Source organism: Pieris napi, chromosome 20 (genome assembly GCF_905475465.1).
Source record: "Pieris napi chromosome 20, ilPieNapi1.2, whole genome shotgun sequence".
Classification (NCBI taxonomy): Eukaryota; Metazoa; Arthropoda; class Insecta; order Lepidoptera; family Pieridae; genus Pieris; species Pieris napi.
Genome location: NC_062253.1, coordinates 3,163,221 through 3,183,176, shown reverse-complemented (window position 1 = coordinate 3,183,176; position 19,956 = coordinate 3,163,221). Strand labels below are relative to the sequence as shown.

At 34.1% G+C, this 19,956-nt stretch overlaps 4 protein-coding genes across 5 annotated transcripts; 2 read left to right on the top strand and 2 right to left on the bottom strand.

Annotated features, from left to right (window-relative positions):
* The first annotated feature begins 1,332 nt into the window (after positions 1-1,332).
* Positions 1,333-2,276, top strand: LOC125059810 (NADH dehydrogenase [ubiquinone] 1 beta subcomplex subunit 9-like). The gene is made up of 3 exons (XM_047664430.1): positions 1,333-1,627; positions 1,735-1,880; positions 1,955-2,276. The coding sequence occupies exons 1-3, from the start codon at positions 1,533-1,535 to the stop codon at positions 2,131-2,133; spliced, it is 420 nt and encodes a 139-aa protein (XP_047520386.1). The 5' UTR covers positions 1,333-1,532; the 3' UTR covers positions 2,134-2,276.
* Positions 2,277-2,905: 629 nt separating this feature from the next.
* On the top strand, positions 2,906-4,527 carry LOC125059870 (DNA polymerase interacting tetratricopeptide repeat-containing, protein of 47 kDa). Of its 2 annotated transcripts, none has more exons than XM_047664510.1 (3): positions 2,906-3,151; positions 3,338-3,528; positions 3,653-4,527. In XM_047664510.1, exons 1-3 carry the CDS (start codon positions 3,002-3,004, stop codon positions 4,461-4,463), a joined length of 1,152 nt encoding a protein of 383 aa, XP_047520466.1. In that variant the 5' UTR covers positions 2,906-3,001; the 3' UTR covers positions 4,464-4,527. The 2 variants fall into 2 exon arrangements, with proteins under 2 accessions (XP_047520466.1, XP_047520467.1); XM_047664511.1 differs by having other exon boundaries at positions 3,025-3,151; positions 3,342-3,528.
* Positions 4,528-4,999: 472 nt separating this feature from the next.
* On the bottom strand, positions 5,000-11,488 carry LOC125059899. Its single transcript, XM_047664583.1, has 10 exons — positions 11,367-11,488; positions 10,817-10,987; positions 9,960-10,037; positions 9,090-9,222; positions 8,019-8,250; positions 7,267-7,456; positions 6,900-6,999; positions 6,356-6,466; positions 5,945-6,069; positions 5,000-5,246 (listed from the first exon to the last, which is right to left on the bottom strand). Exons 1-10 carry the CDS (start codon positions 11,427-11,429, stop codon positions 5,103-5,105), a joined length of 1,347 nt encoding a protein of 448 aa, XP_047520539.1. The 5' UTR covers positions 11,430-11,488; the 3' UTR covers positions 5,000-5,102.
* Positions 11,489-12,502: 1,014 nt separating this feature from the next.
* Positions 12,503-16,986, bottom strand: LOC125059898 (vesicular inhibitory amino acid transporter). Its single transcript, XM_047664582.1, has 4 exons — positions 16,426-16,986; positions 15,803-15,962; positions 14,799-14,928; positions 12,503-14,287 (listed from the first exon to the last, which is right to left on the bottom strand). The coding sequence occupies exons 1-4, from the start codon at positions 16,562-16,564 to the stop codon at positions 13,103-13,105; spliced, it is 1,614 nt and encodes a 537-aa protein (XP_047520538.1). The 5' UTR covers positions 16,565-16,986; the 3' UTR covers positions 12,503-13,102.
* Positions 16,987-19,956: the final 2,970 nt, after the last annotated feature.

Sequence of the window (19,956 nt, the reverse complement as noted above, 5' to 3'; positions counted from 1 at the left end):
AGATCTAGCTTCATTCGGTTTCTGTGTTTTGTCTTCACGATATTCATAATGCTGAATAATCGCTCTACTTAAGCATTAGAGTGCGGTAAAACTAATAAAGATATACAAACGTGGCTAAATCTTCAAATCGGTTTTCTCCTGCAATGTCTTCGAAATCCAGCACCTCGTACCAAAATTCCAGCCGCCACCAGCTGTACTTTCCACCACTTCCAGCCAGTCCTTTAATTGGGAGTCCCGTAACCAACAATCCCGGAACTTTTGTTTTAAAAATAAACTAAACATTTGCAAACAAACAAGGTCGCTCCGATGCATAGCATAACCAAAACTACTAAGTATCTGTGTTGTGTATTTCTATTTTTGTGCATGCATACGAAACGAACACATACAAATCTCATTACTTAATTCAAATCAAATTTGACCCATTAGTCATACGAATAAAGCCCATAATCAAAATAATTTAAGAAATTTATAAACTTGTTTCGGGAAATTCCCGAAAATAACGAACGTAATTTTACAGAGTTGCCTACATAATGACAAAATATTCCTTTATAAGGTAAACGTTTTCGTCTTTTCCTGTAAAGATATCACTCGTGCTAGTGGTTAAATGTCGTAGCATACCACTGAATGAAACAAAGTAAACCACTAGAAAAATCCACTAGCCACTAAAACCAAAATTCGCCCGCTAAAACGTATATCTAAACCACCAGATCTAGTGGAATATCCACTAAGTTGGCAACACTGCACACTATTTCAATGTCAAACACATCTAAATAAACTCACAGATTAGATAATAAAAGCTTAGAAATAAAAGTCCTTTCATATTTGACTATTTGACAGCATCAAAAAAAAAAAATAATAATCTGTATGAAACATGACTTAAAAAATCGGTATGTAGTAAAATAACTTTAAAATAATAATTAATTTATTAAAAATGTATAATTAAAATATTGGTTTTTATACGTAACGTGACAATAAAAGGTTAAAAATTTGTCGTATCGACTATGACGTCGCATGCCTGTAGGCTGTAAATATGTCTTCCTCTGTCCTATCCTAATAAAAACGTTGAGTTTTTTTTAAATTAAACGCTGTTTTCTAATTTAAATATAATATATGTGTATATTTCTAATTTATGAATGGTAATTCAAACTTCATATAGAAAAATGGTTTGAAATTACTTTTAAGTTTGATTGACATTTAAGAATATGGGCATTATAAATATTTTATTGAGATCCCGGAAAGTTTTTTTTTTTTTTTAATTTATTTATTAGCCGGATACAAAGTCCATTGGCAGACACCCGGAAAGTTGATATTATATTATTGCCCTACCTCAAATATAAATGTATCGTGCATAGCACAAACAAAAAAATATTATGTGCATGCTGGCCATATATCGAAGCGTAAAAAATCGTTTGTCAATTTGACCTTTGCATTTATTTTCTCAGTAACATTACACCATACTTTGTATTTTAAGAGCTGTAGAAGCCTATTGAACATCTCAGTTTTAATGAAAACAATTAACAACATTTAAAAATATGAGTTTCGCGCCCGAGTTACGAACTCATGCACAAAAAGTGTGTACCCTTTATAAGAAGTGTATGCGAACTATTGAAGGTTATTACATAGCCAGGTAAGATATTATAAAGTGGAATTTTAAAACCACTTATTTATTAATTGATTCCAACCTGTTCTACTGAAATTAACAGTTGGTCAACTATCAGGTATGTGATATTTCAGGTTCATAGTTCGCTATCACCAAGTGCTTCTGAGAAAACAGTTTGATGATAATAAGTGCGTCTGTGATCCAAAGGAACAGCGTCGTTTGTTACGAGTTGGAGAACGCGAGCAATGGCTAAAAAATAATCCTCATCCTTTGAATAAATGTATTGGCTTATTACAATTTATATAATTATTAATTATCTGATATTATATAAGTGTAACGGTTCTATCTTTTTAGTTCCGAGATCGATTGGGCTTGCTGGCGGCGTTGCTTACGCGCGCGTTGTAACTCCTCCAGACTGGGTTCTTGACTATTGGCACCCACTGGAGAAAGCACAGTATCCAGAATACTTTGCTAGACGTGAATGCAGGAAGAGCGAGTATATCGATAAGTGGAAGAAGGGAACTTTGATGTAGTTTAACATCTATGGCAGCTTTACTTTTATATCAAATTTATTAATATTGATTACCTTACTGGCTATTTATTTAATTGGAATTAATATTCGATTGTCTTTTTCGCCCATAAAATGTTAGGCAAATAATTATAAATATTTAACTAATTCCATTTTTTAATTCTTTGTTTATAAAGAAAAATATATGCTATATCTTAAAAAATAATTACTGCTTGAAGCTGACAGTAAACAGGATAAGTAAAGGCTATCTAGAAGAAAAAAAATGTATTTCATCACGGTGGTGGCAAACTATAAAATTTGAATTGATAGTAGAGAACTGGAGACCATTATTACTTGTCCTACTTTGCTGATTTTATTTTGACAATTATTATTTGATCAGTCAATCTTCTCATTTCGATTTGATCTGTTAATATTAATAAATTTTTAATAACCATGGGTTTGTAGATATAACATCCAAAACAAAAGAAATAAACTATTTATTAGTTATATTTTAAATAAGGATTAAGGAAGAAGTATTAGTAAGTATAGAGTTTGATTTAAAAAATATTTTCCACATGTTTGATTTTTAATTTGGTCTCTAAGTATAAATACTGGAATTATTTTGTTATTATGACAACAGAATACCTATAATCCATTCTCACGATTCGATCTTAAATTTTTATTTAGTGAGATATAACACCAAATTCTACAATATATATTTTATTAATTCTAACTACAGAGCACAGAGTACTTTTGACTGTGACGTTCATAATCATGCTTGACATTTCTCTCGTGTGTTCAATGTTCATTATTGTGTTTTCAATTTGCATTGCAGAATCTTTCAAAGCGAGGTTATGTTTACAATTAAGAGAAAACTGAAATAATCTAATAAAATGGGTGATAATGTTGAAAATAAATCTAAGAGTATGACCGAAGAAGAGAGGGTGGCTTTGTGTCAGAAATTAGATCGGGAGCTCGACGATTTTATTGATGGTTTAGAAAAGAAAAGATATACGGAAGGATGGCCTGAAGATCGGTGGGAGGTAATATTTTAGCAGTATTTTGTGTTAAATGTTGAATTTAAAAATTCCTATTTAAAACGGGATGCTATTATCCTAGACAATAATATTATAGGCTATTATTAATACTATATAGACCGCGATCTCAAGTACATATTGATCGCTTTACCTACACTTCAGAAAAAACATTATAAAAATCCTTTTGTCTAGGAAGAAATGGACAAACATCCATTTTTTATGAAAACTGTTCCAAAAGGTGATGAAATGTCTCCATTAGCTGAAGGTTTAGCAAAGCTTAAATATGATCCTGAAGAGAATACACCATTAGAACTTGCTACTAACTATAAAGAAGATGGCAACTTTAATTTTAAGCATAAGAATTACCGACTTGCTATATTGGGGTAAGTTGTATTTAATTTAAATTTACTAACATCCTTTGTAGTTTTGTCCTCCATCCATTGCTATATTTTGTGGCTTTACTCTACTGAGCTACACTGTTACTATTTCTATATCTTTATTTTACAGATACACTGAGGGCATTAAAGTTAGATCAGATAATGCAGAAATAAATGCAAGTCTTTATAATAATAGGGCAGCGTCTCATTGGCATTTAAAAAATTATAGATCAGCTTTATTTGATAGTGAGAGAGCACTAGCATTTGATCCCGAACATAGTAAAGCCAGGCTTAGAGCTGCAAAAGCAGCTTTAGAAGTTGCAATGTATGACAAATGTGTAGAGCATTGTAGTAAACTACTTGAGAAAGAAGAAAATAAAGAAATCATTGACCTTTTAAATGCTGCTAAAAAGAAAAAACTACTAAAAGAAAGAGATACAAGGAAAAAGGAGAGAAGAGAAAAGAAAAAGGAAGAAACTAAAAGTGTAATAGTTAAAACAATTATTGAAAGGGGCATTAAGATTTCAAACTGTGAAGATGAAGATGACATTGATTTGTCAAAATTAGAGCCATGTTTACCAGGCGCACAGGACTCAATAGTACATTTGGAAAAGGGAGTGCTGAAGTGGCCGTTATTGCTTTTGTACCCTGAATATCAGATGACAGACTTCATAAAGGCCTGTCCGGAAACTGTTTCTTTGATAAACCAGTTAGAGCAATTGTTCCCAGCCCCATGGGACGAGGAAAATAAATATAATTCAGGATCTATCAATGTTTATTTTGAAGGTTGGGATAAAATGCCCCATGTGGTTGATCCATCACGGAGTCTTGGCGATTTACTTACAACAAAGTATTTTGAATTAAAAGCAGGGACACCTGCATTCTTTGTTTTGCCACGAGGAAGCAAAGTTGAGAGACAATTTTTGGAGACCTATATATAAATGTGCTAAGTGCTATTATATAAATGTTATTCATATTTTTGAAATATATACTATTATTTTATTATAGGTTTCTTATATTGTCTAGAAATTCCTTATCTTTTTTGAAGTTTACTTCCTTAGGCGCGTTATGAAAAATTGATGAGAGTGAAATTTTACAATGACACAAATTTAACAGAATGAAGTTGCCCACTGAAGATGCTACGGCATTGGATGCAACATTCAAATAATAATAGAATTTATGTTACACTTAATATACGAGAATAATAATAAATATTTGTTTATTTAATTTTTCAAATGTAAACTGAACTTTATTGACTATAATGACTTCTTTTCCAGTCTTTGATTATTTAATTGTAAGTAATTATTTGCATGCAATCAAAAACTTTTTAATAATGCCAAAGAAGTATAACTTCTTACGCGCGTACATAAGTACACGCACCCTTTTTTTTAAAGGATAACTTGAATATGAACTATAAACTTGATAAGTCTACAATTAAATAAATTTCCAACTCCAGACCCATTGAAAATTGAAATTTTGTAAAAATAATTTTTAAGTCTAATGTCGGCATACCCAGGAGCATGGAATAGAATAATATAAAGATTTTAAAACCAAAGAAGTTTTCAAATATTGTATTCGCTTTAGGTATCTGTATCATCCTCCATGTCATAATTCTGATGAGGGTAGAATGAGCCAGGTGAGTCGAAACTACCCTTGTCCTCTGTTAGCGGGGAATATGGATGATGAGGCATGGCACCCATCCATTGTGGGTACCAGTATAAACCCTGAAAACAAATGGTATTATGTAAAGCTTTTGCGACAATGTCCTGAAGGTAAAGAAGTATAATTCTGGATTTTCTTTATTTTTATGTAAAAGGGAAGGCAAACGGGCAGGAGGCTAAACTGATGTTAAGTGATGCCGCCGCCCATGGACACTAAGATAGCCAGAAGGCTTGCTACGCTCTTTTCTTGAAGGACCCTAAGTCGAATTATATACTTCAGTGGGCAGCTGGTTCCACATAGTAGTGGTACGGCACTGCCTTAAAAAAACGCTTAGTTGTGGAACGACGGACGTCGAGGTGAAATGGATGGTATTTCATATTCTGCCTTGACGTCTGATAATGAAACTCAGCTGCAGGTATTAGTCCGAAAAACTCCTCTGAACACTCTTCGTGGTAAATGCGGTAGAAGATGCAGAGAGACCCCACATCTCTACGCATTGCCAAGGGATCAAGCCGCACGTAAAAGAACTGGTCGTTGTCGATTCGAATCTCCTCTTCGTTGTATACGGACATGCGGAAGGAGCTGGTACTGGGGAGTTCCCGCCCAGAGGTGAGAATAGTAGGCACTCCATGTGGGGCTGAATTTGCGCTTTATAGCGGTGAAATCTATACCATATTTGATTCACCATAATTTGATTATTGATACTTTGCTTCAATGCAATGCGCTGATAAGTATAGCAAAAGTCAATGTCTTCACATACCTTAGTGCCTCCTGCGGCGTTGCATGTAAATCTGTCATCGTGCAAATCCACAGTATCCAAATAGCTCTTCCCAGCTATAGAGCCATAGTTTGGTGGGTACATGAACAAACATCCTTCTAGGATATCTACAAACCAAAATTTCTTCATGATTAAGACATTACGAATGTTATACTAGATTCATATGTACTGTGTTCATGCCATACTATTTTTTATTATGAAATGAACACAAAAGTATAAAATTCTTTCACCATTTGAAAGCACTGCATTGTTTAAATTGATATTTACGTTATAAATCATAATTTCTTTAGCCTTTTTTAATACAGCCATAATTTCCTTAAGTTTAAATGACCAACAACTAATTTGTAGTGTTGAAAAATAATCTATATAAATGATAAGTAAAATGCAACATACAAGGAACAGTGATATTTTCTTCGTCAAAGCCATCTGGTTTAGGCGTGGGTTCTATGTAGGGCGGGACCGCGTCAATGCCCGTTCCCGGATCACCGGGTATTAAAAATGGACCTGAAATATAATTTGAATTTCAATTCAGCCTTGCGATTCTGTAGCTCACTTTTCGAACTCTCACAGCGGTTTTCGCAGCGCGTTCGCGTTCAAATCAGTCGTGAAGCAGTCATTTTTTTGCGAAAACCGCTGTGAGAGTTCGAAAAGTGAGTTACAGAATCGCAAGGCAGGACCTTAAAATTACTATGGTGTGCAATCATTCAGGTAAATAAGAAACAAGAGAGACAAAACCATTCGTTCTTAACAATGAACCAAACGTTTTGTCCTTTGTTTAACTTGGTTTTATACTCACAGGTCTTAACCATATGAGGTCTTTATGGGAAAAAACCATAAACGAGATAAAAAAAAGAAGAAAGAAGTTAAGGCAGATTTTATTTCTCAAAAATATGCCTAAATTTGAGGGTAGACTGTTGTTTTCTAATATTATTCTTACCTCCATAATGATTAGTGTAATTCCACTCACACACGTGATGGTCGCACACAAGCGGCGTATTAGCTTCCTTAGTATAATATGTGTTACCATTTGGGGTTGTCTGCAAACCAGTAAAGGCCGATTTACATTATCTTAGTGTTTAGGAGAGTGCTTTAGGATAGTACTTTAGTTGAAACATGTAAACGCTACGCTAAAGAACTTGCCTTTCAAGTTGTACTAAAGCACTCTCCTAAACACTAAGATAATGTAAATCGGCCTTAATATACATAATTTACCATCCCTTATTATTATTACAAATTATTAAAGTTCAATTTGTTCAATTAGAGGCACAATTAAGATTAACTTAAAATATTATAAATATACATACCAGTAAGAAATCGTAATGTCGGTATCTCAGACCCTGAATATTAAAATCCAAAATAAATGAACCGGAAGCAATGATGCACGCAGCGGCCGAGAGTGGCGGTAATTTGTACATTATTAGACCGCATTTGACTATCGCCTTGGGTAGAGTTGAGACGTCTCTTTCCCGCTGTAGTAGCTTATTAAAGGGAAATCTGTAATTTCTTCATCGCTATAAGAAATGCCTTGGAACATTGCAATAGTTATTGATTCAAATTGGTGTGTACAGAAATCTTATTTTTAATAAGTTGAATGTTTTGCGGGTATTCAATTAGAGGAATTACATATTGATGTAATCAATATTACGTAGTACAGTTGAGACGAATTTTTGTAATAGAAATGTATATAAAAGCTAAATAAATTAAATTTATAGGGCGGTTAAAAAGTAAAAATGATTTTTAATTCTTTAGTGTTTTAGAACCATTTAAGTGGGTAGTTTTAGTACTGATTTTTATATTATAACATTGATAAGTATACCACATTTTGCTTTTTTGTATAGACAAAATATAGTTAGGTAAAAAAAAATTCTTTGAAATGCGATTTCAAGGTTTAGACATCTACAGATATTGAAATAACCATATCGTAATTGCTTACGATAGTCGGGATGTTGAGATCACGAAATCGCTATTTATCGCTAATGGAAGCTACAGAGTATCAGCGCTGTTCCTCAGATTTGGACAATATCAAGTAAAAACGATATTTATTACTAATACATACCTAAATATACAAACGCCCATGTGACACTCTAAACCATGCATATAATTGTCTGTCGGGAAGGAAATGCTCGGATCATCGAGGAGGTAGTACTTTTGCTCATCATGATAATGTAGGAAACCAAGAAACACGAAGGATCTGTCTTTACAGTATGGCGCTATCCCTTTTCCAATGTTGTATATGTCACTATACAGTTCGGATAGGAATAAATACACGTTTTTGCCGCAGTAGTATTCTGAAGAAGAAAGATAATTAAAGAAAATGTATCAAGCGTGAGTTATGGAACCTAACATTAGTTAAGATACATATATATATACTAGTGGACTCGACAGACGTTGTCCTGCATGATATTTCAAGCAATTAGTAAAGCAAAGTATGAAAGTACCGACTGCAGCGCCATCTGGCGGGCTGATTTGTGAATCTAAACCATTCCCAGATCCCCTTGAACACACACAAAAAATTTCATCAAAATCGGTCTAGTCGTTTGAGTGACGTTCAGTGACATACACACTCACAGAAGAATTATATATATAAAGATTTTAAATAATAATTAGAAGCGCAAACCAAATGTTAGCAATCAAAATTGTATCCAACAAATTGTAATACGTTAGTTTTGTAATAAATGTTCCGTTTAGTTTTTCCCACACTAATAAATGGTAATATAACTTTCTCATTTCCGGTAATATCCAATAGCTCGACCACACTTATATTCTTTATAGGTAACTTGCCTTAAACTTGACTTAAGTTAGATTTTTTTGGCGACTCAACACCCCTAATTTTATGTTAGTTATAAACGATTTTAAACGATTAACAAATAATCCCGCCAAAGATATTTCCAAATAAAAATGATTATTAATATATTAGTTACTTTGATAATGTAATGTCATATGTAACTACTATACAAAATACCTTTTAATTATGTAAGACAAATTTGCACTCCATGTGTGGCAGAATATGCGAATTTAGTTTAATATTTTTGTACCATATTTATGCAAAGAAATTATTATTATTATTACTCGCGTGTACATGGTATCAGCGCTATTAACGTCGCCATGGAAAATTGTTGCAAATTACCTTGACTTATATAAAATTCGGTTGGAACAGGTCCACCAGTGTAAGTGGCTCTCCTCTCAGCTCCGATTGAGTTATGGTTCTCGTACATCGTCAACATATTATCCAATACATCGTCAAGGGTTATTAGTAATACCTATAAGTTCTCAGAGGTTATTAATTTGCAAGTAAACCGAATTTAATAAAAAGATGTAGGTACCTACATATTAAAGGTAAGGTAAGGTACTTAAATTAAAATTTTCTAAGTGGATGTATTTCTTTGAGAAATAAACCTTTGAACCGATACCAAATTGTCATAGTAAGTCTCTTAGTAAGTTAAATGAACTGTCAAGCGGATGGAAGTCGTGTAGAAAAAAAACTGGGCATAATATTCGCCCTTGAGGAGAAACTATTTATAATTACTGTACAGATCCTGGATCATCGGGGTGCTTTATATAATAGAAGATTTTTAGTTTACTCTATATTAACCACTCGCGTTCCCAAAATAAGCGAAATAATGAAATGTTACTTGCTATGTAACGAATGACTGCAAAATAATAGTTGAAGAGAGTGCTGGCGTCTGGCTATACTCTCGGGGCGTAACTCCCATGATTTAGTGAATTGCTATGAAACAAATGAATGTAAAATAACAGTTGAAGAGAGTGCCTACGTCTGGCTATATACTCTCGGGACGTAACTCCCATGATTTAGTGAATTGCTATGATACAAATGAATGTAAAATAACAGTTGTAGAGAGTGCCTACGTCTGGCTATACTCTCGGGGCGTAACTCCGACAATTTAGGAAATCGCTACGCTCATAGAACTAAGAAGGCCTGAGTGAGCAAAATGTAGTCTTGGCTCGTACAATTACTTATTACTTTATGCTTATTTACCTTCAATTCTTGAATATGCAACTTTATAAATCTTCCTAAATGGTCAGTCGCGATGTGGACCCGCTCGTTAATTAAGTACTAAAACAAATATTAATTAAACATATCTTTAGCATATGAAGAATAAGGATTTGAGATTATAATAATAAAACCTTATTATAATGGGTAGAATACGATAGATTTGAAGGTTACTACAAATTATAGATTGAAAAGAGAAAAGCTTAGAAAATTATCAGGAAAAATGTGGTGATAACATATTCAATGTCTGCAATTAGTGTTAATGCGCTTAAGTTCAAATTTATGTTATATGCTTTCTCTTTACTTAAGAATGTTTCTGTCGAGAGAACACTATTCCCAATGACAACAAACTTGTGGGTCTTTGGTTGTACCTCTAACGAAATAATAATTCTACATCTTCTACCGCATTTACGATGGAGAGTTTTCAGAAGTAGTGTTCGGATTAAAGCCTGCAGCTGAATTACATCATCGGACGTTGAGGGTGTCGAAAATCGTCGAAATTCCACCCGTATCACCTCAACGTCGGTCGTTCCACAATTGAGCGTTTTTATGGCAGGTTTTGCCACGCACCACCACTATGTGGAACCAGCTGCCCACTGAAGTATTTCCGAACCAATTCGACTTTGGGTTCTTTTAGAAAAGATCGTACCTTAAAAGGCCGCCAACGCAATTGCGAGCCCTCTGGCAAGCCCTATGTAAGTGTCTATAGGCGGCGGTATCACTTACTAACGGGCATATAGGAACGATAAATTATATAGACTCAAAAGGGTGCCCTGTTTATATGTATATTAACTATGAAAGTAAAGAATTCACAGTATAAATAATATATTTGTATTTTGTACCTGATCTTCAGCTGTCTTGATCCTCATCATCTCATTTTGGTAGAGCCACAAATTATCCAATTTATCTGTGGGGTCGTGTCCATAAATTTCGAAGGCGTCTATTATCATTGCCAATGTTAAATTTTCGTTGGGTTCCAGGCAGCATGGGTGGTTTCTTATATTGTATGGGTACTATAATGGGTGCCGAGGCGCTAATTACTTACTAATATTAGATAATACACTTTTTAAAACGAAAATGATTTACGACGCTTAATTCTATTTCGAAAAAAAAGACTTAAAAAAATGTGGTTCAAAATATTTTTTTATAAAAAGTTTATTTTAAGAATTGACATAGTCATATTTCTTTAGCCCTCAGCTAATTTTGGTAAACTTCAATATAATGTCAAAATATGGAAACAAAAAAGGCGCTTTTTACGTTAGATCTACGCATGTGATGCTATTAGAGTGGTATGGTATCTATGTTATTAAATACAGAAACGAGATATTAACACATTTTGTTATTTTTATATAGATAAGTGTTATAATTGTTATCATTTAATTTGTTACATACAGTTATCTCTAGCCAGATGATACATAGTACGAGCAAGACGCAGGCGTGAATGAGGGCAGCCATTTTCGCAACATGGCGCCTAAAATGGACGCTTGTATGCCAATTAGGCGCCAATACTGCGTAATTTGTTCTTGAATTTATTGCCAATTATTTTTATATGAAAAAAAATTTACGCGCAATAATTTATAGTAGGCATATATTAAAGCAGTATATTTTATTTATAATGACTTTTTCTTTCCCCTATAAGTATTTATTTTTATTTATCTTTTTATGTGTAATCAATATGGGTGATCAGTAAATGCTGTACCTAACAACATAAGAGTTGTATCATCGAAAATGGAGTACAGGGTCTACGATTTATTCGACGACGGCAATCAATATTGATTTAATTTTTGTATTTAATGAGCAGGAAGAAATAAAACAATATTCAAATAACATCTCATATTCAATAAATACACACCTAATATTTTATTTTATCACAAAACATATTGAATACATTGTTATTAATTATTAAATTTATTGCGTCGTTAATTTTTGAATAAATAATTCCTAAAAAGTATTTAGGTTTTAAAATGACACGGTAATAGACTTTATAATTGTGAACCATAGACCTAGCCATGAATTATTTACTCTCTGGAAATGATAGTTGTATATTTTGGCGGTTAAACACAAATGATAGACAGAACAAAGCGCACAATAGTTAAACATTAGTAACAAGGTTTAATCTTTTTATTGTCGCTTAAGATGTTCATATACCATTAACGTGGCATTAATCTATTTCTATGGAAGAAAAAAGTCAACACACAAAATATTATCTACTATGCGTTTTATCAAACGAATTATTTCCTAAAATACAGCGTTATATATTATAATTAGTACTATTCTATAATGCTTTACAACAACAAGACGTCTGAATAAGACAGACATTAAACCTAATGTGTTAAATTACATTTTTTTCATAAATTGTCATTGAATAAGTATAATATATAGATGTATATTGTTATTGTCTTTTATTGTACAATTAATAACATGTCAAGTTATCTATTGAATTAACAAGTATAGTAAACCCTCCTCAAACACGGTAGATTGGTTCCGCGTTACAGAAAACGCGTTGTAAGAGTATACTCGCCCTTGTTACACGGGATTTTAATCCAATATTAAAAAGAGACTATGTTGTGAACGAAATAAGTGCGTACAGATCATTATAAATGACACAGTTCAGAAATATGACGTCTGAATTCCCCGCGTTATTTGGGAGAATATCCGTGTTATGCGAGGGATTGAAGTCGCGTAATATGAAAATGCGTTATAAGAGTACCTTGTTATAAGGGGGTTTACTGTATATGACTTCGCAATTAAAAGCGTTATACATTTTATATAGTATAATTCTACTGTTTGCAGAAAATGTGTAAATATATAACTTTAAAAATACATTTAAATGGAAGACTTCGTTGTTGAAGATTTAAATATCTGGAAGACGCTCGATTCTTAACCTATCAATGTGACCAAACTGACATAACGTCATAATGTCAATTGTCATAAATATAATCATTATTTTGGAAGACAATGGATACATCAGCAACAAGTTTAAATTCTTAACAGCTAAATCTAAATTACAAAATCACATCAGACTAAATATTGGCATTATTTCGCCGCAAACAACTTGCAGGGTTATAAATAATAGACATTTAATATGCATTATTCTAAAAATAGTTCAACAATTATTGACTACTAAATTAAAACGGCAACCCTATTTTGAATGCTTTTATAAGAGCAGAACCAGAATCGTACATTCCGATTAGGCCAAATAATACGCCCAAACCAATAATGAAATAGTCATAGGCAACAGTGGTACTGTCGAGCTGGTTGGCCTTCAATTTCAAATGGAAGTACGCAGGCCAAATGAAGCTCAACATCGTACCAGTGAAACTACCAATAAAGCCCATGAGTATCAGGAAATGAGGAATAAATACTGCCATCAGTATCGTAAACATTATCACACCGAGTCGCCATGCTAGACCCCAAACCTTCAGCTCGCCATCCAAAGCGTAAATTGGGGGAAATACTGTTTTAGGTTTTCCTCGGAACAGAACACGTTCAAGCAGATCACAGGCCGCGTAATAAGGAAGGGGGTAGCTTAGCACAGCTTTTATCACGAGGAAAAAGTTTACGAGTCCCTTGAAGCCAGCAGATCTGAGGTTATTTGTTATTACCTGCTGGGTGTCGTTTTGGAATGTCAGAAAACAGAAATATCCAAATGTGGCTTTGAATGCAGCAGCAGCGATATGTGACCAATTTAACATCCACTCGAACTTAGATCGATCTTCCATGTTGCCTTCTAAGGTGGGTAAGAATATTTGGGAAGTATATGAGAAGACAATGACACCCAGACTGATGGGGAAGTTTTCCAAATCGAGATTCCATTTCACTTTCGACCAACCCCATTCACCAATATAAAGAATGCAATAGCCAAGAACAATGGCGTTTATTATTAAGTGGCTCATGGTACACCAGAAAGACAGCATACTAACGCTTTTGAGGGACTTTAAAAATGCCAGAGGCAAGAGGAATATGCCCGTTAACATCATCCAGGATCGGGTGTCGATTGACCCATCGGGGAAGGTTCCAATCATCAAATCACCACAAACCACAACGTACAAGATACAAGTCATCAGAAGTTCAATAATTTGGGCGATATTGACAATTTTGGCGCCATATTTTCTTCCGAAGCATTCTTTGGCGATGCTGACGTAAGAGTCGCGGACTCGTACTCGTTGACCAGAAACTGGGTCATCTTCGTAGAGACAATCTACTAGAATTTTGCCTGTGTAACAGCAGATGTGGGCGATACCAACCATGGCAGCTATTGACCAGTATCCTCCTTGGAGCACAGCAAATGGCAATGATACAACGAACATACCCTGAAAAAATAGACTTTGAAATCAAGTACTGTTATTAGATTGTGTTTATATTATATTATATATTACTAGCTGACTCGGCAAACGTTGTTTTGCCATGTATATTATCTCTAGGAAACATTTTTATAGTACAATAAAATTAACTATCTACAATAATAAAAATAGGGGTTAGTCGTATGTTGTAAAATAAAATAAAAAAGTATCACAACAAAATAAAAACAAAAAAAAAATTGTCTAAAAAACGTTTTTTTTATCAATTTCATCATTAATAAATAAATATTTTCATAATTCATTCTTAAATCATTTCATAATTAAATTTTATTTATTTCATAATTTAATAAAAAAAATTACATCATTTAATGTAATTAAAATTTACAAATCATTTAAGGGTTTGAACCAGACTTACTGAATATGCATAAAAAATTTTATAAGAATCGGTGGAGCTGTTTTGGAGGAGTATGGGTTTTTATAGGACAAGAGAATTTTATATATTAGATTATAAATACCGACATACCTGGATAGCATTTGTGACGTTCCAGGCAGCTTGAAACTCATTGATCTTAGCTCCTGGACTACCACCACCCTCTTCGAACCCACTCTCTTCCGATGAGGCGTAAAAGTCAACGCTTTGCATGCTCTGAGTTCTGAAATGTCAATCAAAAGCAATTTGATTGCGACTTGACCTTATACGAGGCATTGAGATCTTTCGTCGCAAAAGATTGAAAACAAAATAATCACTATTACGTAGCAAATATAAGATAAAAAATAATCAGTGGCGCTACAACCTTTTTAGGTCCAGACCTTAGACAGGTTTTCGGTCTACTGAGGCCGAGGCCTCAGATCACTGAATATGTTTCATGATAATTTTTCAGCCTCCAGTGACACACGCCGTCGACTTTGTGGGTCTAAAACATGTCGGTTTCCTCACGATGTTTTCCTACACCGTTCGAGCGAATGTTAAATGCGTACATAGAAAGTCCATTGGTGCACGGCCGGGGATCGAACCTACGACCTCAGGGATGACAATCCCACGCTGAAGCCACTAGGCCAACACTGCTCCAAATATAAGATTAAGGCGGTTTAATTACACTTTCTACTTGTTGACTTGTCTCGACCACTGAAGTGGTGTTTACGCTAAATAAGTAGTTTAGTGCGGTGCAGATTTATTTTTATGAATAAGGAGGTGAAGGTTTTACAAGCCTTCAGAGTATTTGATGTTTGAATGTGTTTTTTTTTTAATGGCTCTGGAACGGTTTGTGCGTTAGCCAGCGTCAAGTATAAGATATTTATAATTCGTGCTTTTTGCCTTAGAACTTCGACCGTGTCCTCTATGTACGGTTTAGGCACTCGCCCGGTACCGCACAACCCTCCCAAAGGTTGAGAACAAATTATAAATTAAATTAAAACTTGCCCTCGAACCGGGAATCGAACCCGGTACCCCTCACCTAGCTGCCACTTAATAAGACCGCTAGGCTATGAGGCCCCTAAGAATGTGTTTACTAATGTAACAAATAATACCTGGGAGCGCCATCTTGCTGTGGATATGTGTTTTGATAACTGGTGAAGGAATCTTCAGCCTGAAGCTGTCCGCTCAGAAATGGGTTGCTCGGGTTCGTAGACTGGTATGACGGTGATGTCGTCTCATTCATTGTAGATAGCTCACAGCTTTCTCCCACGTCTAATACATAGAATTAATAAATAATAGTTTAAAAAAAACTAAAAAACACGCTTTTAAAGCACGATAGACACGATTGGGTTGCTCGATAGACGAAAAATATGGCACAGAGCGCCCCACGCTTTTTCACAATACCAGTATTTTTTGTTCATTACCATTTTCAGCCTAAATTAGGAATTATTTTTCACTTTTTAGTTTGATGTGCTTTAAATGCGTGTTTTTTTTACTATTTTTTATTTTTTAGTTTATTTTTTTTTTCGGATTATTGCATTGTCATCGATCTTTGACAGGTGCGCAAATTTTGAATTAAATCTGTTCGTTAAAAGTGGGTCAAAATCGAGTCCGAAGGAGTCGGTAACATACATACATACAGGTGAAGCTAATATAAAGCGTGTAAAAAGAAAAATCAAATGGAAATTTCAAAGCGTTGCGATTCATAGTATCTACGATTTAATATTTCTCTTACCTGAATTGGCGAACCGGACATTTTGTGGTGGGCGCGGTGCAGGCCCAGGTCGTTCTGGTACTTGCTGCCTGACAGTCTGCATGGCCACATCCAGCACATTCTTAATTGGTGGCATCTTGAAACGCCCGACGTTAATCATGTTAAATTCTTTTTTCAAAAAATTCTATATTTAAAAATTGACGTACAGGAAGACGTAGACATTAATCTAATTCTTAACTATAATGGAAGACTTCGTTACACTAAATTTTTTTATTACATTTTACATCACACAAAAACCTTTTTTTCACTTTTTCTATAATCTGTGTAAGATTTATTTAGAATATGTTATTCGCGGTCATTTTGGGTTGGTTTGATATTTTTTTACGGTTAATGTAACATTTTTTCACGGGTTTTGTGGGAATAATGCGAGATGGCTGGATTCTGGAGATGTACCGTAACCGACGCGTCGGATGTGCGCAGGAAATCGATCGATAGGCCCACGGGAGTTTTCATATTACGATATTAAAGGGATAACTTTGATGTTAGAACGGAATGACAATTTTATGGTCGAATTACTTCGATTATGACATATTTTATGCCAATTTTAATTATATTTTTGAAACGCAATATCATTCAAAAAATCTAATAAATTTATTAATACATGTTGAGTACTTATTAAGTTTTTGTAGCCCAATTAATGTCTTACCTTAGGTATTAAAACATTATATATATATATAAAGTTCATGTAATGTTAATCGAGAATTAAAAAAAACGATCTAGGCTTTATCATTTTTATCTTATTAAATAAATAGTAATGTCAGCAAAAGTAAGCAAAGCTCTCAAAAATAATAGTACACAAACGTATTAATTTTTTGTAGGAATCCTCGAAAATGCATTTCGTTTGCAAGCATAGACAATGTTTGGGTGACATGTGTAAAAAAGTAAATAATTACTGTTGACGTAATCACCAAATAAGAAAATCAAAGACCCCCCCACCACCTATATGCTTACAATCCGTGCGCGATAAGTTGGGACCTGAGCGCGGTGACGTCACAGTGGCGTGTTTGTAACGTCCGCAAAAAAGCGAACACAACGAGCAGCCGCCGCGGGTTCGTCCTTGTTTTTTTTTAACCTAATTTATTATGTTACTCAGGGATGATGCTGCTTTTATCTAATCTTTATTTTTTTTTAACACTATTTGAATAAGCCAGAACGAGACTAAAAATCCTAGTAAAAAACTTGCGATGCGAACGGTACAATACGGGTGCCATCGGGGAAGTGCAGGGGTAGCGGGCGGGGAGCCGCATTCCTCGAAGGTCCCAACTTATCGCGCACGTGTTATACGTAATACTTGAACGGCAATACAGCATTAAAAAATATTAATGACACTGACAATGTTGCGTTGATCTGACTACTGTATATACAGGGTGGCCAAAAAGTCGTGGATCAAACGCAAATAGGGAATAGATGAGGTCATCAGCGGCAAAAAATTGTTCTACGGGAGGTCTCTAATGTCAACCCCTGCAGAGTTATGATTTATTTTGGTATTTATATGAAAATTGACTTTTTATTACTAATTCTTCTTAAAATTCGAAAATATCTACATCCTGTATCTTTTCCATAATATCTACTAGATTGGTACTGATGGGTTCTTGCGTTAGACATACTATTTATAGTTGTTTATTGAGTGTATTGAAGATAATATTAAGTTATACGATATAAATTTTTTTCAAATCATAACTTTTTGTTTATTTCGGATCCCACTATGAAAAAAAATTACTCTACCGAAAAGTGACCCTGTATTACAAGTTTTGGCGCATTTAATATGGATTCTCAAAAGGTATTACACGAAAAAACAACAACGATTCGGACTTATGATAGATTATTTACCTACCTGTACCAGTACTGTGTGAATCAGAGTAGATTCAAAAAATTGGACAGATGGCTGGAGGGTTACGTAGGAATTTGATTAGACGGTGCAGATTAAGTATTATGGTCAGAGTCAGGAATTTTGAGCATATTTTATTGAAAAATATTTTGTTTCCTACAAACAACCATTGAGAAATAATTGTTTTAATACAATTATTATTTCACAATCGTTGTTTGTAATTCTTCCTAGAAAGATATTAGAGCGACTCATGGCCAAGTGTAATACCTTTTCAGAATCCCTATTAAATGCGCCAACACTTGTAGTACAGGGTCACTTTTCGGTGGAGTAATTTTTTTTCACAGTGGGGTCCAAAGTAAAGAAAAATTTATGATTTGAAAAAATGTTATATCGTATCACTTAATATTATCTTGAATACACTCAATAATCAACTATAAATAGTATGTCTTACGCAAGAACTCATCAGTACCAATCTAGTGGATATTATGAGGAAGATGCAGGATGTAGATATTTTCGAATTTTAAGAAGAATTAGTAAAAAAAAGTCAATTTTTATATAAATACCAAAACAAATCATAACTCTGCAGGGGTTGACATTAGAGACCTCCCGTAGAACATTTTTTTGCCGCTGATGACCCCATCTATTCCCTATTTGCGTTTGATCCACGACTTTTTGGCCACCCTGTATAATAGTATTTTAGAATATGCTTTTTTTTCATGTTACAGGAGGCAAACGGGCAGGAAGCTTACCTGATGTTAAGTGATACCGCCGCCCATGGAAATACTTCAGTGGGCAACTTCCACATAGTGGTGGAGCGCGGCAGAAATTTCCTTAAGAATCGCACAGTTGTGGAACAACAAGGTGATACGGATCGTATTTTGTATTCTTCCTTGACGTTCGGTTATGAAACTCAGATGCTAATGTAATCTGGTCACCACATTTCTAAATCCACATGTGTATTCAAATACATTTCCATAGAAAGCTTTAATAAGGAAAGGTTAATACTCATACTAACGTTCTTGGTAAACTTTCTTTGTAATCCTAGAGTTACTGGATCTAAAAGTCTTCTATACGTACCTACTTTTCCTACTTTTAATGGTCTATCTCGCTCTTACAACTTAAGTACTAACATTGTATTAATGATAATATATATATTTTACAACAATCTTCCAACTTACCGTAACATTGTTTATGCTCCTAATGAGGTTTAAGTTTCTATTTAGTTTTAGTTATTATTATTATTTTTATTTTGTGGTTTCTTGTTTAATTTTTTCCCTTGCTAGCTTGCTTATCTATATACTAATACTAGCAGACCGGCCAAGCGTTGCTGTAGCTAAGGTTTTTGTTATATTACTTAGTAGTAAACTATTCAATGGAAACGGTAGGAGAACTTATGTGAAAGGTAGATAGCTTATGTGAAACGTTGGTACTTTTAACACAGAGCCATCTGTTAGAATTGTATCAAATAATAAACAAATATTTTCAATAAAATAATATTGTATAAATTGAGATGTAAGCTATCCTATCTTTTAAGTTAGATCAAACTGCACACGATGTGCAAATTTGATTGATATCGGTTCGGTAGTTTAGGAGTCCATAGAGGACAAACAACATGACACGTAATTTATATATATTAAGATTATAAAGAGGAAAGATTTGTTGAT